The 26,741-nt window shown below is 39.7% G+C and overlaps 1 protein-coding gene across 1 annotated transcript in view; it reads right to left on the minus strand.

Annotated features, from left to right (window-relative positions):
• Positions 1-26,741, minus strand: part of LOC143959267 (uncharacterized) — a 51,277-nt gene that overhangs the window by 8,049 nt on the left and 16,487 nt on the right. Inside the window, exons 12-43 of the mRNA XM_077467943.1 lie at positions 26,226-26,270; positions 24,337-24,390; positions 24,173-24,217; positions 23,563-23,616; positions 21,418-21,516; positions 21,292-21,336; positions 21,076-21,174; positions 20,392-20,445; positions 20,200-20,307; positions 19,085-19,138; positions 18,904-19,002; positions 17,154-17,207; positions 14,311-14,409; positions 14,162-14,215; positions 13,615-13,668; positions 13,257-13,310; positions 12,726-12,779; positions 11,342-11,386; positions 11,141-11,239; positions 10,000-10,107; positions 9,687-9,740; positions 8,687-8,740; positions 8,526-8,579; positions 8,244-8,297; positions 8,046-8,153; positions 7,239-7,292; positions 7,054-7,107; positions 4,995-5,156; positions 3,663-3,770; positions 1,925-2,032; positions 743-796; positions 56-163 (exon numbers count right to left, since the gene is read on the minus strand). Of these exons, the coding sequence (XP_077324069.1) occupies positions 56-163; positions 743-796; positions 1,925-2,032; positions 3,663-3,770; positions 4,995-5,156; positions 7,054-7,107; positions 7,239-7,292; positions 8,046-8,153; positions 8,244-8,297; positions 8,526-8,579; positions 8,687-8,740; positions 9,687-9,740; positions 10,000-10,107; positions 11,141-11,239; positions 11,342-11,386; positions 12,726-12,779; positions 13,257-13,310; positions 13,615-13,668; positions 14,162-14,215; positions 14,311-14,409; positions 17,154-17,207; positions 18,904-19,002; positions 19,085-19,138; positions 20,200-20,307; positions 20,392-20,445; positions 21,076-21,174; positions 21,292-21,336; positions 21,418-21,516; positions 23,563-23,616; positions 24,173-24,217; positions 24,337-24,390; positions 26,226-26,270 (2,349 nt within the window). The remainder of the gene's footprint in view (positions 1-55; positions 164-742; positions 797-1,924; positions 2,033-3,662; positions 3,771-4,994; positions 5,157-7,053; positions 7,108-7,238; positions 7,293-8,045; positions 8,154-8,243; positions 8,298-8,525; positions 8,580-8,686; positions 8,741-9,686; positions 9,741-9,999; positions 10,108-11,140; positions 11,240-11,341; positions 11,387-12,725; positions 12,780-13,256; positions 13,311-13,614; positions 13,669-14,161; positions 14,216-14,310; positions 14,410-17,153; positions 17,208-18,903; positions 19,003-19,084; positions 19,139-20,199; positions 20,308-20,391; positions 20,446-21,075; positions 21,175-21,291; positions 21,337-21,417; positions 21,517-23,562; positions 23,617-24,172; positions 24,218-24,336; positions 24,391-26,225; positions 26,271-26,741) is intronic.

The raw sequence follows: 26,741 nt of genomic DNA on the forward strand, positions 1-26,741 counted from the left end.
TAATACCACTAAACATGATAAACAAATTGTAAATGTATAAACGCTGTCAACTTACAGTTTCACCACGGTTTCCAGATTTACCAGCAGCTCCAGCAGAACCAGCTGGGCCGGGAGCTCCAGCAAGACCAGAGGATCCAGTGTTGCCAGGATAACCACGCTCTCCCTAAAAGTGAACACTGAATGTTAATGTTGCAGTAAGAAGAATAGCTGAATAATAATGGTATTTAGATGTTTAACTTGAGCCACAGAGAGCATTCAAACTCCTCTTGGGTCATAAAACTTATTTAGAAATTGAGCTGGCAGAAATGGTAGTTGTCTCAAGAATTGGCTGATACATGACCATCAATCCTACAGGTCAGTTGCCTTCAAAAAAATTGCAGATGCTACAGAACGTGGTAGGGGAGCAGAAAGGGATCTTGGGTAAAGTGAATGGGACATCTCCATAGTACTGAAAGACTATTTAAACTGGCAGGTTTCTGGCTGCCTTGATAGTTATCAGGAAACATTATTATGGGTTTACATTTTTGATCAAGCCCAGCTACCCAAGGCAGCTAGCCAAGACTTTATCTGAACTTTAAGGAAGAAATGGCTGTTGTACCAACCAAATATGTTCTTCCTTTCATTCCCTCTCAGTTGAGCATATGACACCATGGAACAGGATTATTAAATGCTATTGTCAATATAGACAGTTTTTGTTTTAAGCTCTTGACACATCATGTTATATTTGGTACATCAAACTTACCTTAGGGCCTGGAAGACCGTCACGACCAGGAGGACCATCGTTACCAGGGTTGCCCTAAAAAGTAAGAAAAAAATAAAATATGTTAATTTTAATGAAACAAACATCCTGTTGTTAGAAAAGCAGTGTGATAGTGACTACAAAGTACCTGGATGTAGTTAGTTATTAGGATATACTTTATCTTTTTTACTTTCATGAATGCAAGTTTGTAACTTTATGGCCTTTTGATTAAACATCAAGAAGAAATTAGTTAAATGTGAGCATTTTGTAGTTTGTGTAACACACTTTCCTATCTACCTAATAAAACGGAAAATAAAAAATAATATTTTACGATTTTTTTTTTTTTGCATAAATGAGCTGATTATTTATTTTAAAGTACAGTAATAAGTATTGTAAAGACCAGCCTGCAAGGTGGACAGGGCAGTTCAAGTAGCCCTTACATGTTTTTGAAGTTCAAGGAGCCTAACTTTCAATGCAAAGCTTTGGGTAGTAATTTGCAGGAATCATTAGTGAGTGGAAACCAGAGCCTAAACATCCACAAGTCAATGTAGGCAGGATCCTAAGGCACTGTTAATGTCCATAGGGTGCAAACTACAGTACTAATGCTTGTGTAGCAAGCCAGATAGCCAAAGCTGTTCACCTCATTCCCCATTAATCCACCAATTATATGGATGGGCTGTTGCCTTTGTGATATTGCAGGTGGTATAGAAGTAATTGAGAACAAAGGAATCTTGGGTAAAGTAAATAGGGCATCTAAAAATAATGACATTTTACCTAAGCTGGCAAAATATATACCTAAAACCACTGAGAAGAGAACATATTAATAGTGGAAGCATATGAAGAGGTTCTGTCCAGAATAAGGACTACAATCCAGGACTTACAACCAAGAACTTTAGTTACTTTTTACTTTAACAGACTTGTATACATTGTAAAGAATAATCAATAAAAAACACCTATACAAAACAGTGACCTAAGAATTCATTGTTTATCCAGTTTGGTTATAAAATGGGCAACTTTTACATATCCGGAAACAGAAGACATTGGCTAAGAAGATTATTGATCCACAAATGTTTATCTAATATTTTCTCTCACCTCTGTTCCTCTTCTGTTTTTACATAATCTTATATTACCAGACTTTGACCTTTATATGTATTTTAAACCTCCTGATTTTAATTTACTACTTACATCACGACCAGCCTCTCCGGAATGACCAACTGGACCAGGAGAACCAACAGAGCCAGGGGGACCACGGGGACCAGAAGAACCAGCAAGACCAGAGGGACCAGGCTCACCCTAAAGTGGATAAAAGCAAACTTTGTCTATTATACAGGAGACTTAAACTTCTCAACAGTCCAACTTATTAACTTCCAAGTCTACAGAGTAACCTAGAAAATGTTGTTCTGATGTTTTTTTTCAGGTAATAAGTAAAGAAAAATCTGGATAATGTCTATTCTCAAAAAGATTACAAAGCACATATGGCAATTCTTAATGGTCAACTTAAGTTTACTGGCTCCTTTCAGCCCACCCTAAGCAATCTAGATATATTTTCTCTTGTTCCCCAAGCCCTACTCCAAAGAAGCCATGGTTTTCAATATTTCTGAAACAGCTATATGCAGTTTTGAATACATTTCTGTAAAATATTAGACTGTATCTTTGTGGTGAACCAGTAGCTTTGGATGTACAGCTAACTCTGGGGGGAAAAATAATTATCTGCATGATTCCATGCACTATTCTGAATTAAGGAATGTTCTTCCTATTGGGATTTGTGAAGGAAGCAATAAAGGCAGAAGTAGACCAAAAAGGTTCATTGAGATGCTCCCAATAGAAATTGCTATTCTAAGAGAATCATACTTCTAAACAACAGGAACTGATATTTGTTTTTTCATTATGCTAGTTGATGTTTGATCCTTAACCTCCATCCTATTATCACAGGTAGAATTCAAATATTCTGTCTTGTTGGTAGGGAATTAATAACCCCCCCCCATAATTGTTTTCATTAATTTATTTATTTATTGCTGCCTTTGTCCCATTGGGAAAATGTTCCTGCATTTCATTTTCAAGAGACACAACAGAAGGTAAAAGGAATCCCTCCAAGGTGAGCTGTTATTATGGTGTCTACATTGGAAGATACCTCTTCACCACCTGCTTTGTTGATGAGCATAACTTTTGGCTCTTCCATCACTTTGTGTCTCGTTAACAATGGTTTCCAGGATGACTCAGAAATGTAAAAATTCCAAGGCAGCATTAAAATTTGACAGGGGTCTTATTTTATCCAAAACTTAAAAAAAAAAAAAAAAAAAAAAAGTTTGGCTATAGGATATGCACATGGGCAACTGTGCTGTATTTGCATTGTAGTTGCTGTTGGATTCATTAGCATGAGGTCACTATTGTGAACCCCTGTGTGGTACATACTAGCCAAGTTTGGTCTACTTTTCATTAATGGCTGTAACATTTCAATAATGATTTCTAAAGAGCCTTGGGGCAAATGAGATCCAATGCAAGCACAAAGCACATGCAAGCCACTTGCCTGTGTGCATAAAACTCCCATACACAGGCCCAGTGTCTGCGAGATAAACTTTTTTTTAGTCTCAACCTGTTCAGCCTGTCAAAAACCATTGAAAACGGCCATACTCAGAAATTAAAATTACCCCATTTATATTGACCACAATACCAAGCCGAAAGAACGATCTGGCTTAACAATCAAGTGAAAGTGGTCATTGAATAACTTCAAGATCCAGAAGCATGGCTTGACCAAGCATTCCTCTTTTACACTAACATATACTCTATATGGAAAATAATTTAAATGTCTTGCCCAGTACTCTCAAGTGTGGTCACTTCCAGGTCCACTAATGTCATATAAAGGACATTTATGAAATGTTTGCTGTGGGTTTAAAATGTAAATATGGTTAATCAATGTTCTTACGTTTGAGCCAGGTCCACCAGGAAGACCACGTTCTCCTCTTGTTCCAGGAAGACCAAGAATACCACGAGCACCCAGAACACCAGAGGGGCCAGAAGCACCAGGGGGTCCCTATTTGCAAATACAAAATATAAAAGGGTTATTACTTTTGTGATTTCATGATACTATTATATTTCTGCACTGGACAAATAAAAAAATCCATTGCTGACCTGCGCACTCTGCAGTGTTATAAAAAAATGTTGTCGGCTCTGCCTAGTTCACCTCTGTGAACCACCGAACACCTTCCTTATGTTATAAAGAGGGAGGTGTTCTATAGTCCTTACATACTTTTTGTCCTAGGTTTATATGCTGCTACTCCATAGATAGGGAAAAATAAAGGAAAAATGTTTTGATACTCTTTAATCAAATCCAGTAAATCAGTGGTTCTCAAGGCCAGATGCCCCAACAGTAAAAAATAAATGTATGCTCACGTAATAAAAGAATGGATATACAAATTGAAATGCTGGAAGACTCTGGATGGGGGTCATTATAGGGGGATGGGGATGTGGAATAGGTTATGTTAGGGAACCCTCCAGTAGACTTGGTGGCCTTGGAAAGGGTGAGATTTCTGAAGGGAGCTGTGGGACACTTGTAAGTTGGGGGCCCTATGGAGGTCTAGAGGCTCCACAGCAAGCTGGGGGGCACTGTGGAAGAATGGGGGATGGGACACTGTGGGGGCGTAGAGCTTTCAGGGGGCCTGGGGGCACTGTGTGCCACTGTGAAAGGTTGGGGGCACTATATGAGCTTGGAGCACTATGAGAGGTTAAGGGATCTGTAGCTGGCTGGATGTAGCTAGATGTCACTCTGGATGGGGCTGGATGTCACAATGGGGGGATGTGGAATGGGTCAGAGGACTATGCAGTAGACTTAGTGGCATTGTAAAGGATGAGGTTTCTGAAGGTGGTTGTGGGACATGGTTGGGGGCACTATGGAGGTCTGGAGGCTCCACAGCAAGTTGGGAGGGGGGACACCGTGGAGGCTTAGGGCTTGCGGGGGGGAGGCACTGTGAGAGGTTGGGGGGGAGCACTATATGAGCCAGAAAGCACTGTGTGAGTTTATTGGATCTGTAACTGAACTAAATTTGCCCCAAAAAGGCCAAAGCTTACTAACAAGATTTGTCTCCCATAGTCTTCATTGGAATATGCCGCTAAGTTCAGGTTCACCAAATTTCAAACAAGATTCACTGAACCCTCAGATAATCATTCTCGGGCAGATTTGGTCATCCCTAGTGGTTAACTAAGTTGACCACCTTTTGTTTTAACATCAACAATTCAATGTAATGGCACTATTACTTACAGCGGGGCCAGCTTCTCCGGATGGGCCTTTATCTCCAGCAAGACCTACTGGGCCAGGCTGACCTTGTTCACCGGGACGACCGATAGGGCCAGAGTCACCACGAGGACCTCTTGCGCCATCTTTGCCAGGGTGTCCAGTTGGGCCAGAAGGACCAACATTGCCCTGTAAAACAAGTGCAAGTGAAACACATCAACAATAAATAATAAACTTTTGCGAAGGTTCATTTTAAGACTTAATTCAAAGGAAACATTTCATCTTAATCGCAGAAAGGTAACTGAGCTGGATAAACTAGCAGCTGCAGACAACTGATTTCACTATCTGAAAATGGGTGTTATGTCCAGTTTGGCACATTGTGGATGTGCTTACTGGAATTCTTTTTATACTTATATGGCTTTTGTATTCAAAATCACTGACACTGAGCTTCTTTTATGGAAGTTTCTACCCAGGGCAGCCAATTTAATTCCCACACTTCCTTGTTCACTGCAACATTGGAGCATGAAAATAGATACCTGATCACTGAGACATGCCTTCCTCAGACTTTTTTTTTACAAATGAAGTTCACAATTTGTTCTGTATTCTCTGTAGAAGAGTTTCCAGACTGCTATACTGTATGGTTATTTTATAGTGTATATAAAACCAAAACTTTTTTTTTAAGTTTTGGATAGAGTAGGAAAGTATGCAATAAACCCTGGAAGTTTATTTTTGGTTGTTTACATACCTCTGGGGAAAAAAACCTTTCACTCAGTCACAGAGGAAAACTACTTAAGTGAGGGAAAATTGTCCCTGAAATAGATGTCACCATTGGAAGATTCCCATTCACTTCTTGTTCTGGGGCATCTCTAATATTTTTGGATTTAGCCTCACTTTCTTCCTTGGTAGCAATGGCTACCTGTTCTAACACAGTGGGAAATCTCCTCAATAGTGACTCAAAAACCTCACGGAGGGTTTATATATATATATATATATATATATATAAAATTTAAAAACTAGAAATACACTTGCAACTGTAACCCACATTGGTTTGTAAGAGCATCAGTTGGGTGCTTTATTGCTACCTGCATTCTTGCTTTGCTTAATTTCCCCCAAACTTCCTGTTCTGTTGCATACGCAGAGAGTAAGAGTAAACCTCCTCAACCGGGGGAACAACAAAAAACAAAAAGTATGCCCTTCCACTTCAAAAGATAAAATTGTTTGCACTAACTGAGTTGATGGAATAGATCCAGTAGGTATCTTAATTCTCCCCACCTCCACCATGCCTATATACAAATATCCTTTTCCAATACTGGAACTGTCTGCATAAACAATAACATTTGAACATTACCCACTATTATCATAGAAGCAGCATTGCAAACATTACCCAGCAAATTTGTTATGAATAAGCACTAGCATATGTGTGAAACGCATTAACAGCTCCAGCCATCCTGTCTTTGTGTTATCTTTACGGTGTGGTGAGCCACCAACTTTCCTCACATAACTACATTGTGGTGGCACGCCGGGGCGAGCACCCAACGTGGGGACTGCATCATGTGAGTGATACCTTCACCTGGAGTGGTACAACATTCGTGTTTTATGTGAATGTCTCCAAAATAATGTTGGGTATTTTACGGCCATCAGGAACTTTGACAGTGGGCATTCTATAAAGCTAAAAGTTCTGAATTTTCATCATCAATCTTCTTCATTCCCATGTTTCCTAAGACACGCCCTTTCTAGGTCTGTCTGAGTTCATTCTAAAGTATAGGATAGGCATATGATTGATTCCGATTTTTGGTTGGGGTGTCTTTTATTGTCCCCTCCTTTATGCCTCTTAAACTCTCTTCCACTTATATAAGGTGTTTAATAAGGATATACAGCATCAGGGAGGAATCCAAGGATTTCATTATGACAATGTTTATAAAGAAACCGGGTAAGATCCACATTTTAAATAATGGTTTTGGGTAACTTTAGATAGGATACATGACTTTAAATCAACATTGTGTCTCTCATTTCATATTCCCCTTCTTAGTCATTGTATTAAAAACAATTACCAGTAACAGTCTATTATAGATGAAAGTGTACTTACAGGGGGTCCAGGAGCTCCTGCTCTACCAGCGGGACCAGGGAATCCAGTAGCACCCTATAGATAAAAAAAAATTATTCTCAAGATTTCTAATTTAGTGTACCATGACTGGCTTCTTAAAATCACAAACACAATCACAAAGTGGCTTTTTCTTTTTTTTAACAGAAGGACCAACTTGAGTGACTTACAGCAGGACCGGCATCACCACGAGCTCCAGTGCTTCCAGCGGGACCGTTTGGACCCTATAGAGAAAAAAACCCACAATATTAAGGACAGAACTTTTTAATTATGGCTATAAGTGACTTTGGTTGAAAACGTAATCCTATGGGTTTGGGTCAGTAGGTTACTTGAACTCCAGCAATGACTGCATCATTCAAGGTAAGTAACATTGAACACTGTTACTAGCCTAGTATTTCTCAACAGTTCTGTTATGTATACCTTGTTGTATGCCAGTTTATCTGAAGTACCGCAAAATTTTGTGCATTTGTTGCCAGTACCCCCCAGTCAAATATGCATACTTGTCTGTGACTGCTTGTGTTTTAAATAGCAACAATAATCCTACTATAGTACCTTTTGTATAACATATTACCTTCTGCATTCACCGAATGGTATACATAATTCTGGTTCAGTCTAATATACACAAAACTATGAACGTACAGCAATATTCTTGGGTAATTATCACTGCTAGGTAAAATCTATACATATATATATATATATATATATATATATATATATATATATATATATATTGCATTTTAGATCACACCTAACCCACTGAGGCCAGAACATGCCTGTGTCTACTCTAGTCCTACTATTTCTTTTCCATTCTGGAACATCCAACAGATGTTTGCACCAACCTACTCTAATCCTTAGCCAAACCATCTATTTCAGTCTTTCAGATCTTTAACAATGAAATATTAGACCAGTTTATTGGTGCCTCTATATTAAAGCATATGGTAAACATTGTAAATGTATTTATAGATTTAATAACTTACAGCAGGGCCAGCGCTGCCATGAGCACCCAAAGGACCAGGGGAACCAGCTTCTCCTTTGGGACCTTTGGCTCCTCTATCTCCCTTAGCTCCAGCGTGACCAGCTGCACCCTGTTAAGTGAAAAAGGCTGATTACAATGATTTCCTTAGGACAATGAAAAGAAGTGTATATTTCAATAAAAAAAAAAGTTAATTACTTACAGGAGGACCAGCAAAGCCAGTTGGTCCAGCGGGACCGGCTTCACCACGTTCACCCTGCACAGAGCCAAAACAGGAAAATATTTATATTTTAAAGTGTATCAAACACCTATAACAAGCCTTTTTAAAAACTGAGCCAAAATGTATCATAATGAGAAACTAGCAACATCTCTGATAAGCATTGGTAACATTCTTGGTAAGTACTGATTCTGCTCACAAAATGGCAGACTCCACTTGCTACTTTTAAGTTACATATATTAATATAATTTTGTATTTTTCACTTACAGGTGCACCACGAGGACCAGCAACACCAGAGGGACCAGCAGGACCAGATTCACCCTAAAAAGACAAAATAGATATCAGGGTCAGAGTAATTGCCTTGTCCTTACTGAAGGTTTACAAAATAGAGGCTGCAGTGTTCAGCTGCATCCAAGAATTGTACTTACTCTATCACCAGGACCACCAGCAGGACCGGGGGCACCAGCAGCACCAGCTGGACCCTAAAGAAGACAAATTAAAATATTAAAATAGTGTCACCATGGATACTACATCCTTGTCTTTTTTCAGTAATATAAACAGTCGTCCATCTGTCAGACACTCCTCTTCCCAGTCAGTAGGACCCCACTTCCCAACCAGTAGGACTACCTGTTCTATTTACCAGAGACACCTCTTTCCAGCCAATTGGACCACCTTGTCCCAAGTACCAGACACATCTCTACCCAGCCCGTAGGATCACATTGTCACATTTACCAGGCACACATTTTCCCAACCAGCAAAACCACCTATTCCTAGCTAGTAGATCTGTCTCTTTTTAGAAAGTAGGGCTGTCTCTTCCCATGTTCCAGACACACCTCTTCCCAGCCAAAAGGACTAAATTGTCCAATATACCAATTACACCTCTTCCTAGATAATAAGACCAAATTGTCTCAGCTACCAAATGCATCTTTTTCCAGCCAGTAGGACCACCTTTTCCCATTCAACTTGTACACCTTTTTTCCAGCCAAAGAGTCTACCTTTTCCCACCTATCAGGCACACTGCTTCTCACCCAATAGGAATACTTCATTACACCCACAAAGGCGTTCTCTACTCATACAATAAGGCTACTTTTTCTTATTAAATAAGCAGTCATCCAGCTGCCCCATAGGACCACCTCTTCCCGTGTAGTAGGTACTCCTGTGGAGATTCAATATTGCTGCCTCTTTCCACTGGCCAGGCTTCAATTCAGTGGGGCCAAATATTGACACCCACAGGACATGTTTCTCCCCATCTAATAGGACCACATGGACTACCTCTTCCCATGTTTTCATATCCCTTACTAGTAAATTCAGTCATCAAGTAAGGCCACCACATTTTGCAGTCCTCTACCTATTCACCACGACATCCTTATCCTTTTCATTTGGAATTTCTCTTCCCATTTAAAAAGGCATGATAAAAAATTTACTTACACGAGCGCCATCTCTTCCTGGGTTGCCATAATCTCCAGAATTGCCAGCATCACCCTGTAGAGTAAGAATAGACACTGCAATGTTTTTTCTGTGTATTCTATTTGTGTGTAAACCCATCCAATGAACTAACTGGGTTTTTGTTTTTTATATATATTTTGATTCTCAAACAAATTAGTGTCGACAATTGTTTTGGGAGCGGGAGTGTGTGTTTAATGGGTTTGAGAAAGTAATAAGTAAGGTTAACGTTTGTTAAGGTAAATAAAATTTGCATGTACTTGGTGGTACTCGTTGAGTATCTTATCTCTTATTTTACCTTCTCTCCTTTGGTTCCGGGAGTTCCAGCAGTACCTCTTTCTCCAGGAATACCAGCAGGGCCAGAAGGTCCAACGCCTCCATTCAAACCAGCAGCACCGGGCTCTCCCTAGGTATGAGGAAGTCATAACGTGTTAAATCTTTAAAGAACGATCAAAGCTGTTTTGCCAAATATGTCTGTCATTTCATTATTAATATGCAGTGATGGTTACCAACATTCCACTTTCCTCAACCAATAACTTTAAAACCATCATATTCTTGGCCCCTGTGCAGTAGAGCCATGTTAATTAATGTTGTGATTGAGAAACATCCATAAATGTAGGCCGCGTACCATGTCCGCTCCCAGGAATTAACTTTATTGAACAAACAAGCTGTAAGAGCAGCCTGTTGACTAAATAAAGTTGCTTTATTGAAGACAACTCGTGAGATTACCTTTTTTTGTTGCTTCTAAGAACTTTAACTGGTTAAATGACATCTGCACCTATAGAGTTGGAGCTTGTGGTCACTTTGGTAGCTTTTTAGGACAATGCATTTTTATTGTGACTCTGCATGCAGATTTATGCAAACTGCACGATAACCTCTACTCAGTTTAGGAATACTACAGTTCTTTGGGTTCTAGCCACTTCCAGTTGGCTACTCACTCTGTCCCATGGCATATATTTACCTGTTCAATTTATTGTCTGTCTTATAGATAGTTCAGAAATGAACAGTTGATAATAAGCCACAGTAAAGGGCAGGTGGCCAAGAAGCATTGTTGGGGACCAATTAGAAGACCAGGGCAAGAGACAGGCAGGTGAAGGTAAAATGACCCACAACTAAAGGCAACAGATCAGAAGTGGATAACAGAGACCAAGCTAGAGACCGAGTAATTACGTGAAGGTCAGAAACAGATTCTAGAGAGTATGCTGAGTTATAACCAGGAGTAACAGATCAGGATAATTGCAGGAAGACTTGTTAGGGTGCTGGCAAGTAGTAACAACATGTTTAGTATAAATTCCTGGCCTAAATCTGAAGAAGTCAGAAAAAGGGAAAGGTGAGGGAATGATTTGCTGATTAAACTACAGCTGTAATGCTCATGAGCTTTATTTTCAAAGCATATGTTTTATATCCCTTATATTCTTTTATTACAACACCCAAAATACCTTTTGTCCATCAGGTCCAGGAGTTCCAGATGGGCCACGGGATCCCAAAGGTCCATGAGGGCCAACACCACCACTTTCACCAGGGGCACCACGTTCACCCTGTATTGGGATAAATACAATTAGGATACATTTTTTAACTCTCAATTCATCAACTATATAATCAAAATTTTTTAAAACCTACTGTAGCAAATAAATACTTACTCTAGTTCCAGCAGGACCAGGAGGACCAAAGTCACCAGGAGCACCCTATAAAAAAACACACAAGAGGAGTTATTGTCTACCCAGATCTAGATGAGCCAAAGAACTGGATTAAGAAAATGGAACGGGCCTTTTAGGTCATCCTGAGCTGACCCTCAGCTGCTTAAGGAACAATTACTGAATTTCTCAATGTAGTTGTAAGTTTAGAAATGGTACTCTTGCATAGTAAAGCTGACTAATAGAACGGAAACAAATTTACTGCAAAATCATTATTTATCAGCAACTGGCAAGATTGAACATCAACTTTGCCTTTCATTTATGAATTTGCATGCCTGCCAACAATATAAAAGGTAGACTCTTAAAGTTGTATTCCCTAACCTTAGCCTCCCAAGCTTTTCCCAAAGCTTCAGATATGTGGACAACGATCAAGCTCATTTTGCAAAGTACTTCCTCATGTAAAATTTATTGACACTTTAAACTAGCTTAAATATATTAGATGATTTCTATGCACACCAAACAATCTTTCTAAGATCTTTCTATGAATGTGCACATTTTCATTGGATGAAATTTTGTTTCTGATAATGGAGGAGAAAGGGGGGAGTGCCATGGGTGCCTCTGAAGAAGCAATGGCAATTGGTTTGAAATAATCCAAATAATCAACCTTCAGGCTCTGCTAAAGGAGCATCATCTAAGGTTGTAGAAGACCTACAAACTTCTGAATGTTCCCTCATCCAACTAGATCACACAGTCTACCAGCGAGTGCCATGGTGCCTCTGAAGAAGCAATGGATATTGGTTTGAGAAACTCATTCCAAATAATCAACCTCCAAGCTCTGCTAAAGGTGCATCATCTAGGGTTGTAGAGGGCCTGCAAACTTCTGGATGTTCCCTCATCCAACTAGATCACACAGTCTATCACAGATACACTATTATTCCACTAAGATATGCATCTTACTAGGGACTCAACTGTTCACACACATGCACGTGCCCATAGACTACAAAGAGTTATCTTTATGTGCTCTAGTATAAAATAGATAATTTGATTAGATTGTGTACAGACATTTAAATGCTATCATCTATGGCTAATTTTAGTGACTGAGATACTGTGATATCTGTCTAATACTACTGGCAGGGTAGTTCGATTATTAGTGTTCTTGCCTTGCATCGGGGGGTTGTAGACTCTGTTCCCACTTAGTCCTTATCTGCATTGAGTTTGCATATTTTCACGTTTTCATGTTAGGTTAGATTCCCTGCAGGTTCTCTGGATCCCACCAACAACCCAAAAAACATTCCAGCAGGTAACTGGTTTCCACCCAAGTTGGTCATATTGTATGTGTGCATATTGGTGACTTTGTAGAAGTAAAATAATAATAAAAAAGTGTACTTACTCTTTCACCGGGTTTGCCAACTTCTCCTGGAGGACCACCGGGACCAGGAAGACCCTGCCAATAGGAAGAAAGTGTTAGAGATAATAGGCAATTTTACAGAGAGCAGAAGATATAGTTTATGTTTGATGAGTATATTTTGTGTTCAATTGTACATTCCATTAACTATTTAAATAATGTGTCAAAAAGAATCAGTTTATTACTAGCACTCTTGATGATGGTTACAGTAGGCATTTAGGATTTTTTTATTGTGGCACAAAATAAGCAATTGCCTAATAATGTATACTTTTTATACATTAAAAATGAGCTCATACATTTAACACAGATTACAAGTGCCTATTTTTGTGACAGTGTAGTCTAGAGCAGTGTTTTAATTATGTTTTTACTCCTTTATGCGTCAACTGTGTAGATACACTGCCAGCACCTTAAATGTATATTCATATTTTCAAAGTAATGCCCAGTTTAAAAAAAGAAAATGCCTGTTACATCTGTAAATTCCTTTTCAATGTGGAGGATGATTAGAGAAAAACCCACCTGGAAACCTGGAGCACCAGAGGGACCTTGTTCGCCCTTCTCACCTGTAGCACCCTATAGGAGAAACACAAAAATTATATATTTGTTAGATTTTTTGAGGGGTTTCAGGGTTTATATTCTTTTAAGGTATTTCTGCTGTTTGGCATAAAGATTATCTGGACTACAGGAAACCATGCCATTATTCTAGCTTATATGGATCAACATTCCTTCACAAACACATGATCTCACCAAGACCTTAGAAAAATATCTCAGATAGGTCACTACTTCCTAACAGATTACATCATTCTCAAAGCAAATGTGTATGGCCAGTAAATAAGTTTCAGTCAGAGAAGATAGACAATGGAGAGCCAATACTTACACCAAGACCTGCAGGACCTTGAGCACCATTGTTTCCATCAGGTCCAGGAGCTCCCTAAAGACAAAGATTGAAAAAGTAAGTTATTGTTGATGAGCGTAGTTTAGTGTGTGCGCTAAGAATATTGGACAGATATTGGCTTTCGCGTTTTCTTTTCTTTTTTGCATGTGTTATATTGTGGTGTTGCAGTTTCTTGGGGGCAATACATTTTGTTAAAGCGTTGTGCTTTTAAAGTTTCCTATTAGTGCCCATATTGTTTGGTTTCTATTCCTAAATATCATAACAGTAGTAAAATAGTCCTTTTTGCCAAGTTTAAAACCTATATACAACATGAAGCTAAATGGAGCTATTACCTCCTTAGGGCTGAGTTGACAAGGACTATGGTCTCAGTAGTTCCTAACCTTGCCGCCCCTTCACTGTATGTGGTGATTGTTACACCTTTTTGAGTTAAAATAAGCAGTTTGAAATCTTAACTTCTGCAAAGTCTACTCAATCTGCAGCAAACTGGATAGGCCTTTTGATATTAACAAGGTGTCGATTTTACACTTACCCTGTTTCCAGAAGGTCCTTGGTTTCCTTTATCTCCGTTCTTACCAGGCTCACCCTATAAACAAATTAGGAACCGTTACAAACCTGTAATTTTCACTGTAAGCTACAAAGTTAACTTTTTTAAAGTGTAAACTTGGGGAGATAACTTACATTGGGTCCTTTGGGTCCGGGGAATCCAATAGCACCGGGCTCACCTCTAGCACCAGCAGGACCAGCTGCCCCAGAACGACCCTCAATACCTTGGGGACCCTAGAAGATAAAAAGGATCATTTCATTTTCAGTTATACATTTTACTGTTACCTTTATGGTATTTTTAAATCAACATTTTTAAATCAACTTACACACATGTATTGAATACATCTATCTTATCCTATAATTTGACAGTAAATGTATCTTGTAGCTTATTTGACATTCCTTGTTTTTCCATTGTATGTATAGGTATTTCATTTTGAAGACCACACAAAGATCATAGATAATGTAAACAAATAACCCTTCCTACAGCTAGTCATCAAAGGTGGACACCGTGGGAGAAATAAAACAAAGAAGTGCTTATCTTACTTTTGTCTTCTGCTCCTATGGCGTCCTTTATTCCAATAGTTCAGGTACCCAATCCCTGGGCCCTTCTTAAGCAAGCTATCTACAAACAGGACCTAGTAACTGAGCAATCTTTTTAACAAAGGATACTTCTACAAATGTTTAAATAGGGCAAACGTGTATGTTGGCAGGTGTACTTCTGCTCCACACAACAGGTGGCACCTTGCCGCTCAGGGATAGAGTGGAGAGCTAAAGGGATGGTATTCCCCTGCAGCCTTCATAGGTGTCCCAGGAGAAGCAGCTGTCTGATTGGATGCTACAACTCCCAGTGACCTTCTGTGGCCATTTTGATTGAGGGCAGTGCTAATAAATAGTAGTGCTCTGCCAGGTTTGGCATTCATTTTGCAAGTAGTACTGTGGGGAGAAGAACCAATGCTTGGCAGGGACAGAGAACTAGAGCCAGGGAAAGGTTCCAGTGTGAGGGGGGACGGAGTAGGGGACACCGCCAATCTCCAGTGCTGCTCTCGCCACTCATCTCATGCCTCTTTAAGCCGCCAATCTGTGTCAGCTACCTGCAAGTCTGCCACCCCACCAGCAGATGCCACCTTGGTAATACCTACTCAGCCTGGGCTGTGACCCACCGTGTCTGAGGCCTTACCACAGTTCAACTGCACTAGACTACAATCAACTGGCCTAGCACAACTGCCCCACCACTCCTGTGCCTTAAGGACTGCGTTGGCGTTCAGCTGGGACCTGCATTGTGCCTGTGTGGAGTGGTTGTTTTTACCAGTTACTGAGAGTTACTGAGCCTATTAACACAAGAAATATTGTAACTGTAAGACAAAGCTGCTAGTATTCGCTTCTGTGTTTTGCAAGTGAAAGTGTTATTTGTCGAACTACATTTAACTAAATACATTACTTTGAAACTGCTGTGGACTTCTGTGATGTGCTGCTTCCTTGCGTAGGGTACCATACAGCTTGCCCCACCCACATGTAGGTACGCCTGGAGGAAAATAGTATTGATTGGCCTGGAAAGGCTCAACCATGGAGTGCTGGAGGAGGTTGTGGAGATGCCTACAACCATATAAATTATCCAAAATCCAACTGCACACAGCAAATTAGTGACTGTAATCTCAAGGAGTAGCTCACCAGGGTCCCTGCTGACTGACACGTTTCGAAGGATGTCCTTCTTCATCAGAGTCCTCCTTTGAAAACCTGTCAGCCAGCAGGCCAGTGTGCCCTCTGTTTTTATCTATTTCCACAGTGTTCTGACTGAGGAAAACCCCAGTCTTAAAGGGCAGCAAGGCTTTAAAGTAATATCCACTTCTGACTACAGAGTTCTCTTCTGATTTGGACAATCACTCCTATGCGCAGGAGAATGTCGTTGATGTGTAGTATTGTATTTGTATTGTATTTTCAGACGACAACTGTACTGATTAAACAAAAATCGTACCATCTGATATCGCACAAGAAAATTATTTGTGCTTGTCCCATCAGATTATTTTAGCACAAATGTTGTGATCGGCTCTCGAATGCTGTGTACTAATAATCAGATTATCATACGATCGCTTTGAAATCTATATTTTTTGGACGATTTTCTGATCCTGTGTACGAGCCTTAAAGCAGCCATTGTTCTATGAATCCAATTTGAACAAAGTATTATAATATATGTATAACCACATTTTCTATTTGTTTTTGGTAGAGTTGGGAAGGTTTAGAACCTCTTTTTTGGTGACCACCATGACAGAAAGTCCAAAATGTTAATATTGTCACCAGGACAGGAATAGAAAGTAACTCTTCCAATGTGGGTCACCTGTTCTGGTAACAAAAGGGTTCTCCTCACTTTGTAGAGATTTCCTTCCACATTCTGTTGCATCTCTGGGAAAGTAAGGGAACTCTTTCCATCAGGACAAAAATTCTACATAGGTTTAAAAATCTTTGTACAGGAATTCAGCCATAAGTATGAGTGTCTTAGGTAGTAAACCGCAGTAACATTCCCCTGCAAGGCAATCACTTGCATTGCATACTAGCACATTATGATAGATTTAGCTTAGAAGAAAGTTTTCCTTCTGGGTTCACGGCCTCCAGCTACTCGTGAGCAGGTGCGTGGGAGCCACCGTTTATGGCAGGGGCTCTGAAGGTCCGGCACTGTAAGCCAGACCTTCTGCGCCGGAGATATCATCAGCTGTATGCACTCTGAATATCTCCTAAACTGTGCAAGTTTAAGAAATATTCACAGTACCTACAGATAAGCCTTATTACTGGCTTACCTGTAGGTACAAGTGGTGTAACAGAGTTTACAAACACCTTAACTGATGATAGAAGCTGTAGCCCTTCGCATGACATTCAAACTAATATGAAGATAGTCACTGCCTAATGGACATTTGTTTCCCTTTTGTTCCAGGCTAGAGAACCATCTCATTGTGATGTACCTAACAATAAAAATGTCAGAAACTTACAGCAGGACCTTCTTTGCCTTGGGGACCATTGCTGCCGGAGAAACCGGGAAGACCCTAAATGGAAAGGATTAAAAAACACGATTAAACATAAAAAAATAGTAAAATAGTATATAAGCATGGTTAATATTTGTTATTTAAAAAAATGGTCTATTTGTAAAATATTTGGTGCATGAATATTAGAAACATTCCTGCAAGCTGAACTAAATTTCCCCTTTTGTTTCTGACTAGAGTAACTCCGGTATTATCAGCTCCATCTAGTAGCCACAATGCGGTATAGATTCCTGAAATACCACAATGAGAAAATATATTTTAGCCACTAGATGGAGCTAATGATAGAGGACTTAATCTATTCAAAACATTTGGTGAAGTTTTGTTCAGTTCGCATGAATGTTTCTTACATTTATGCAATGAAAGTTTTATAAATTGACCACCTTGTTTCTATAATGTTAAAATAAATAAGTACATGGGTTCAGCCATGTTTGTGCTTCCTGCTTAGCAATACATTACTTTGATTGTGCGTTACCGCTTCTCTCAGTGTAAATCTGTGGGCAGGTGCTTATGTTGTCACAAAGGTATATTTATTAAGTAATAAATCTGACATTCACCAAGTGCTCATTGGTGCATGGGTTTTAATTGACAGTGATTGATTCACCACCATAGAATGTTAGGAGGAAGTCACATTGACTGTTCTATTAATAATATTCTACAACTGCACAAGAGATGCTGACTGTCTTCACTGATATACAGATAGCCACTAGAGGGAGCACCTTGATATTAGTATGCTAAATACACAAGATTGTCAAAAGTATTGGGCCAACTGCCTTACACACGCGTGAACTTTATTTGTATCCCAGTCATAGTCCATAGGGAGGTCCACAAAGACATATATGAGCGAGTTTGGAGTGGAGAAACTTGACTGGCCTGCACAGAGACCTTAACAACAACTTTGGGATGAATTAGCAGGGGGAGACTGCGAGACAGGCTTTCTCATCCAACATCACTGCCTGTCCTCACATGCACTTCTGGAATAATGGTCAAACATTCCCATAGACACACTCCTAAACCTTATGGGCCACCTTCCCAGAAAAGTTGAAGCTGTTATAGCTGCAAAGGGTGGGCCAACTCAGTATTGAACCCTACAGACCAAGACTGGGATGCCATTAAAGTTCATGTGCAGGCTTTCCAATTCCTCAGGTTTTTTAATTCTGTGATATTTATGCCCATTTCCTCTCCTGCTCACAACTGCTTCACAAGATTTATGCTCATTTCTTGTCATGATGACAACAGATTCTCTGGACAAGAAGTGAAGGAAAATCTGAAACAGGGACACAGACAGAAATAAATAGCCCACAGGGGTTCTAGCCTTCTCCTAACCTATTAAAAAATATTTTTTATTTCTGTCTGTGTCTCTGTTGCAGATTTCTTCGTTCACTTCTTCCCTGTAGAATTTGTTAGCACCATGATAAGAAGTGAGGGTAAATCTCTGCAACAGAGCCCTGAATAGTAGTAAATACCTGAAACTTCAAAATTAAGTTTGGGTTTTTCTACACGTTTAGGAAACAGGCAATAACAATGGACTGAGCAAAAATGTACACATGTCAAAAAGTGCAAAAAAAATTAGGTTACTGTAAACTTTTTAATAATTACTGACTAGTGAAAATATGCGGTAGGTCAGTATGAAGAAGATGGTGTGAAGAATTGAGGAGGAATTTATTAGTATCAATCAATTTACAAAGTGAGATTGACTTACTCTTGCACCGAGAAGACCGGGCTCGCCAGGGCGTCCAGCATCTCCATTAGGACCTCTGGCACCAGGAGGACCAGAAGAGCCACGGCTACCAGCAGGGCCCTAAAATATATACAAGTAATTACAAACACGTATCTAATATTTATAGTAACTGAACAGCCCAAATACCCTTCACCTAACTTACTATTCCACCAGCTCTACCATCAGGTCCAGGCAGACCACGAGTTCCGGGAACACCCTAAAATGCACAAAAAATAGACACCATTAAAAGGGAACAATTTTTGCTAAATAGTTCTTATTCTACTAAACAATAACTGTAGCTTCCCTTACAGGCATTTAAAGTAAACCCAACATGTTCCATGCACAGATGTAATCTCAAAAGTGTTAAAAGGGTCAGTTGACACTTGGTGGATACTTTGGAGATACTTAGGGGACACTTTGGTAAAGACTGTAGGGTTAAACCATCTGGCAGTCTCTACTATCTCTCTGGAACTCTATTGGTGTTATCTGTGCAGTTTCTTGGTCTGCACACCTGCTGTGCCCATTATGAGGCATGTCGGAATGGCAAGGGTAAATGTATTTCTACACTAACCTCTTGGACACAAAGAAATAAACTGCTTTACAGGACAAACTTATATGAAAGCCAAAGTCAATCCCAATTACATCTATCTGATCATCTATACTGGTGCCAACAATGGGAAGTAATTCTTTCCATTGATACCAATGGTTGAGGCACTATTCCCCTCACTGATACCAACAATGGGGCACTATTTCTCCCACTGAGACCAACAACGGGGCATTAAGACTTCAATTGACACCAACAAAGGGGCATTATTTCTCCCCCCATTGACCACAGGTCAGTCTGCATCCCCCTTAAATGTTAAGGACAGTGAATTGATCCATCATTGCACTACCTGAATGGAGTTGGCATGTTCTCCCTGTGCCTGCGAGGGTTTCCTCCAGGTACTCTGGTTTCCTCCCACAATCCAAACACATGCTCATTGGCTATTGTCTAAAATTGGCCCTAGTATTTGTATGTATGAATGTGAGTTAGAGACCTTAGATTGTAAGCTCCTTGAGAGTAGGGGCTGATGTGAATGTACAATATATGTGTAAAGTGATGCATAAATTGACAGTGCTATATAAGTACTTGTAATAAATAATTAAAGGTACACTTTGAATGGATATGAACAAGCCAATTAAAACTGCTTGGAAAGTTTTCCTAACTTTTTGATTCCTTATTTCAAAACTGATAACTGATAAAACTGATTTTTGCAGTTGACATAATAGCATACGCACTCTAATTCCAGCATTGCCAGAGGGACCAGAAGATCCAGCCTCTCCATTGGGACCTCTCTTTCCTTCCTCACCAGAGGGACCAGCAGGACCTTGTTGACCAACGGAACCCTTAAAACAAAAAACAGCTTTTGATAAGCCTCAATGCAAACTATGGGTAAAAAATGAGTTTAAACATTGGCTGTTGATACTTACAGGCTCTCCTTTAGCTCCAGTGTCTCCTTTGCCACCAGCAATTCCGGGGTCGCCCTAAAGCAAAAAGTCTGTCATTAATGTGACTATATTAACCTGTGATACTTTATTTATACAGTGTTTTATTTGTACAACATTGGTTTGCCAACAATATAAAATTGGCAAACCCACCACCTAGTAGGGTATGTGTTTTTAAACTAATAATGTTGCATAAAGATATAAAGGTGGGCTTTAGTGGACATCAGTCTTTACTCAGCCTTATTAACAGTGTTAAAACATTTGCAACAGGAAGATACTTGTTATAAGTGAGCTTGAATTTTTCATCACAATATATTGTCATGAGACATTCTAAAGTCAGTCAAGGATTAGTATTACTGATTTATTGCATAGTGTGTGAGACATAACAATTTGATCATCGTAGGGGTTTCCATTGCCAAACTCTAAGAAGGAATTCAGAAACAACACTTTCTATTTGAGCAGTCCTGCTCAACTCATGGGAAATATGTAATCGGTGAGGAACAGGGCTCAAATGAAGGGAGTATTGGTAGATTAGTAGTGAAAATGATGCCCCGTAGGATATCACCTTTTAACTCCCAAGAAGTTCATGAAACACTTGGTTATATCTTCTATTTAAGCCAAAGTGTCCTTTAAATAGTAATGGTGGCTGGTAGGAGTTGAGTTACTTACAGCAAGACCTCTTGCGCCAGATGGTCCAGCAGGTCCGGCAGGTCCAGGAATACCACGACCTCCAGGGAGGCCAGGAGCACCACCTACACCAGGAAGACCCTGGAATAGCGCAAAAAGAACATTTTAGTTAAGACTATATCCAAATAAATGTACAATACAAATAATACCCCCACAGCTTATCTCACACCCAATAATTTAAGTTATTAGGATACTTACAGCTGCACCTTTAGCTCCATTGACGCCATTAGTACCAGGGTTTCCCTAAAATATAAGCAAAGACAAGTTTTAGGTACAATTGAGATTGTAAAATGAATTATCGGTTCAATGTCAAAATTTACTTACGGGAGGTCCGGCAGGTCCAAGAGAACCAGGGGGTCCAGGCTCGCCTCTTCCTCCAGCAGCACCAGTTGGGCCAGTGTTACCAGCAGGTCCTAGCTCACCCTAGTAGGTGAAAAAAAAATGTTATTGAGAGGCAAGCTGAATATGGTTTATATAGATAATGCCACCATAATATTCTTTAAAATACTGCAATACTTCAAGGCCTATTACATCATGCATGTATTCAACCGTCATACATATGTTTTCAGCAAGGCCAGCATCATCACCTAAAATTTGTAACTATACTAAGTTGTATTGTCTCAGCTGAAAAACTAAGGCTTGCAGTGGTAGTACCTGCATAGTAAGCTGATGGGTGGGAAGAGAGGTTGTTGAATAGGCTTACAAGAAGAAGAGATCTCAAGGCAAGTGTTACCAAGGTACAAAGAACAGGTGGGTGGTGGGCCATGTCACAGTGTCTACAGAACATTAGGATCTGACAAATGTCACCATTATTCTATGCTGCAATATTGCTCACTAGAGGAAGGTGAATTTTAAGACTAGGGGTCAGATTTACTAAAGGCAAAAAGGCTGTTCACGTTGTGAAGAAAGTTGCACTTTGCATGGAAATTTTCCCCAGTGGTTAGTGAATGTATTGAAATTCCATTTGTAAAAAATACTCAAGCATGTGCAATAAAAATTAGAAAACATAATTTTTGCTTGCACATGATTGGATGATAGAAGTCAACACAGCTTCTTTCACTAAGCCCTGGAGAAAATTCCTATACAAAATGCAACTGCTCATGCAAAGGGAACTGTCTGTTTACCTTTAGTAAAGCAACCACTACCCCGAGACCAAGGATAACTTGCCATAAATTTGTGGCAGTATTGAATTGTAAGTCTGTTAATTTGCTGCACATTTTCACTGGCAAGTTGTACACTTGCAAAACACTTGAAGCACAAGTTCTAGTTGACATTTTTCCAATTTGTAGAAAATTTGCGTGGCAAGTCTCTAGCAAGAGCAAAGTTGCAGTGGTGAGCCTACAGCAAGAACTCTGAAAGTCTACAACAGGGGTAGGCAACCTCGGAACTCTAGCTGTGGTGAAACTACAAATCTCATCATGTCTCTGCCTCTAGGAGTAATGCCTGTGATTGTCAGGGTCTTGCAATGTCTCATTGGGCTTGTAGTTTAAAAACAGTTGGAGGGCCTACCCCTGGTCTACAGCATAAAAATTCAGCCACAGTGAACCCTGTGGTGGGATGACTATGGCACAAGATAGCTGAACCAGAACTTGCAGTAGACTTGGAGAACGTTTGCAAAGTAAGTTGATCTGGAGTCATGCAATGCAGACTTGCTGCAATTGTGCAACAAACTGAACCCTGTCAAGTCTAACAATAGCTTCGCAAGTCATTTTCAAACTTGCAGCACGATTGCTCGCTATCTGGGTATATGTGCTATTATTATTTTTTTCCTTAGCTGCTGGTTAAAGACTCTTTGACCTATAGTAGTTGTGGCCTATTTATGCCAATGTAGTAGCTCAGGAAGCACACAAAGTCAACATGTTATTTGGCATGTTAAAAAGCACTCCCTCAGAGGCACAGTAGACAAAGTTAAGCCATAGGATCAGACCTTCTACACCACTAGGCTTGATAGTTAGTTCTAATACTGTTTTTGTTACAGTTGGTTCACACCTATAGTTGTGACCAAGGGCAAAGGCAATTATTTGCCTTTTTTCACACATTCCAGAATGGGTAGCCTATTCATCTTAATAAGCTGCCCTGTGCATGAGAAATGCCCTGATTTTTTTCCAAAAATGCGCCACAGCTAATTGGCAGCGCGTTTCTCTGCGTGTTGGGAAAACATGCAAATACGACACTTTGCCAACATGCATAGATATGAACCTTGCCTTAAGATATCATTCTTCAGTATGTTAAGTTTATTCATTATAATGACTCCATACACTCACACACTTATTGAGTAAGAGAAATTAACAATAATATGTGCAAAGTGCAAAAAACAATAACAACCAATCAGCTATCGTCTACTAATGGCAGATCTTAGTTATGATTGGTCTCAATGCTCAATGCACGTTGCCTTATTCAATAAAGAAAATTATGTGTAGGTTTAACATATAACTGTGAACAAGAAATACACAGGCTGGGCACACTCACCTTGGCACCAGGAGCACCGGGAAGGCCAGGGGCACCAGCTGAACCGATTGGGCCCTGAAATAGAATCACAAAAAATTTACCAGTTAGGATTTTTTAAAATTATTTTTGATTTATTTTATTTCCTAAAATGAAAATACTTCTTAGGATTAAGTAATGCTCCAGAGGTCCATCTTTTGGGAGATCCCCCAGCAAATGATGGAGCAACCTTGCCCCCTACAAATATGAATTGCTTTATTTTACATACTGGTCTTGTATCTGATGTGTTGAATTTCCCCTCCCCTATTGTTCTAATGAGAACTTTTGGATTTCCTTTCATTTGCATTGTCAGGGACAATAGTCACCCTGATAAATAGAGAGCATGATCTACCCCAGGGAGTACATGAACCGCATTAAAAACATAACAGTCTATTCTTCCCTACAGTTCAAAACTAGCACAAAAGTTTTAGCTACAAATACACTTTTACTGTGGGCACTCAAAATTGCCAAAACACTTTCAGCTTCTATTATACAAGGTCAAATTTTATTATTTTTTTTGTAAAATACTGCATTGCTCGTACAAGATCTTCTTTAATTCATACCGTCTGTAATAAAAATAAAAGTATCTACTTACAGCAGGTCCGACGGGGCCAGAACTGCCATCACTTCCACGAGAACCCTAATGAAATATAAATATATGATAAGCTTACAGGAACAACAAGCACACATATTAGAAAACCTAATACATTTAGTGATGAGCTAACTTTCAGATACACAAAAACTTGATTATTAACTTACAGCAGAGCCAGCAGGTCCAATACGTCCTCTCTCACCGGGAAGACCACGAGCACCCTACAAAACAGGAGGGAATATTCATTATTTTATACATTCATTAGCTACAAACCCCTTGCTCATTTTCTATATAACTTATAGAATATTAGAACTGTGTGCTATTATGAACATTGCAAAGCTAGTAAATCATTATAACCATGCACTAACCATGTACACAGTAAACCCATTGGGCCAGATGATTAAACAATACAATGGAAAATACAGTGATGGAAATTAGCATCACTGCAAAAAGGTGGCACACCTACTTATCAACTAGTTCCACCTTAATAAACCTGAACATGTTTTTTTTGTCGTTTAACTCCACGTGCATTACCCCTTTTCAGTGAAGCATCGGAGGGAACATACTCTACCTGTAAGTATTGGTAGATCTTTAATGTTGAAGGACATTTTTCTACTGATCCAAGGAGCTTCTTCAGCTTGGATGAGTAGTGAAATGCCTTTCAACTGTACAGATCACGTTTAGGTGAATGTGACTAGCTATTACTAGCTATACCGTGGCCTGGACAAAGGAGAAGCATCACAAATATGTCTCCAACTTGTGCATTAAAGTAGTCATTGTGGACAAGCTAAAGGAAAACCTGGTTTGCCATTAGGTCAATGTTATAAGGGAGTCTTAATTATAAAGGACTGTTAAGGGCACTGTCCAGAACACAGGTGTGCATGTGTGACACAACTCTGGCATATCTACCAGTATCCTACATAGAGGCAGACGTTTGCATGGAAACGTGCACAAATGCACACAGGTGCATGTCTAATCATGGAACTGGCGTCAAATGCTCTATTTAAGGAAGGAAGCAATAACAGAGGATTGCTGGATGATTTTCCTGATTCCTTGTTACTAACTGCCTCTGGACTTTTCCTCTGCTTGGCCTCTTTTTTGTGATCCCTGCATGTGTAACAGGCTCTTCTTCTGCCCACCAATGTATGACTATGCCTCCTGACCACTCTGTTGCCTTCTCCTTCTGAATTCTGGGCATGACCTTACCTCTGTTTCTGACTACACTCCTGCCTTGCATCCTGCCCACCTGTGTATGACCCTGGCTTAGATATTGACCTTGGTTATGCTTTTCCAATTTTGCCCCACTAGTCTGATCCTGCTTCCTCCACAGGTGTTAACATATCACCTGCTGCTACACTGAACCTGCTCTACCACAAGTGCCCCCTGTGTTCCTGCCATCATTCTTCACCACCTGCTTGAGGACCACTTACCCAGATACTTCCTAAAACAGCTCTCAGTGGATCAACCTAATGGCACCTGTGCTCCTTTGATATTTGCACTCCCTTGCATTACCTCCAGGGGGTGCTTGGACTTTTAGCCGCAAGGGTAGCCCTCTCATTACCTATGCCTCCGACCAGGTACATTCCCAGGGCTCATTATATGGAGGAGAGACATGACCTCAAGACTTTGTTTCTATCTAGACAGGCCAATAATGTTTTTGCAAATAGTCAAGATGAATTACCGTAATGCTCCCATAATGTAAGAGAACCATAGCCAAAAGTTATTCATTGACCACTCTGGTATGTTACAGTTGAATCAAGAAGAAAAAGAATTTCTTTGGACACTCTGTTGCCTTTCTGTATGACCAATGTAATTTGAGGAATTGATTGTTAAAATGGATTTTCCTTGCATGGAAAGGCTTCACTAAATAAAGCTGATACCATGGGTTTTTGATGAAAAAACATGCATGCTCAGCTAAATTGGTAACAGATGTTCATGTCACCATTGTTCTAAAGAACAATAGTACAATTATGCTTTTGTTTTGACAAATTACTATCACAATAGACAAAAATGTACAAAACAAAACACAACAAAAAAAAAAAAAAAAGATACTTACAGCTTGACCTGGAGAACCATTGTCACCATTAGCACCATTTTCTCCCTAAAAGAGTAAAAAGATAGGTTAAGTGATCATCAATAAATGCTTATGTTGCACCAAAATTCAGGACTTTAGTAATGCAATATTTTTTTGAAGTCAATGACAAAAGACAAATATGCTCCTTGTCAAACTTTACTACTAGCTGTGGAATGAAGGGATTGTTTTTGTATATATGGCACCTATCCTGTACATTCCTACCCCACTGACTCTTCTGAATATCTCAGGATAAGTGCATCTTTGTGAGAAAAATAAAAATGAAATCTTATGCAATCTAGTTGATTTAATGCCAAAAGTCAGAATTTTGATTTCTATATCTCAAATGCCTTCTGTGCCATGTAAGAAAGTACAGTGGCTAAGTGGTTAGCACTTCCACCGAGTAGCACTAGAGTCGTTGGTTTAAATCCCGGCCATGACGCTACTTTGCATGTTTTCCCTGTACCTGTGTGGATTTCCTTCCACACTCAAAATACATGC

Source organism: Lithobates pipiens, unplaced genomic scaffold (genome assembly GCF_037356315.1).
Source record: "Lithobates pipiens isolate NorthernLeopardFrog02 unplaced genomic scaffold, aLitPip1_a1.2 Scaffold_68, whole genome shotgun sequence".
Taxonomy (NCBI): domain Eukaryota; kingdom Metazoa; phylum Chordata; class Amphibia; order Anura; family Ranidae; genus Lithobates; species Lithobates pipiens.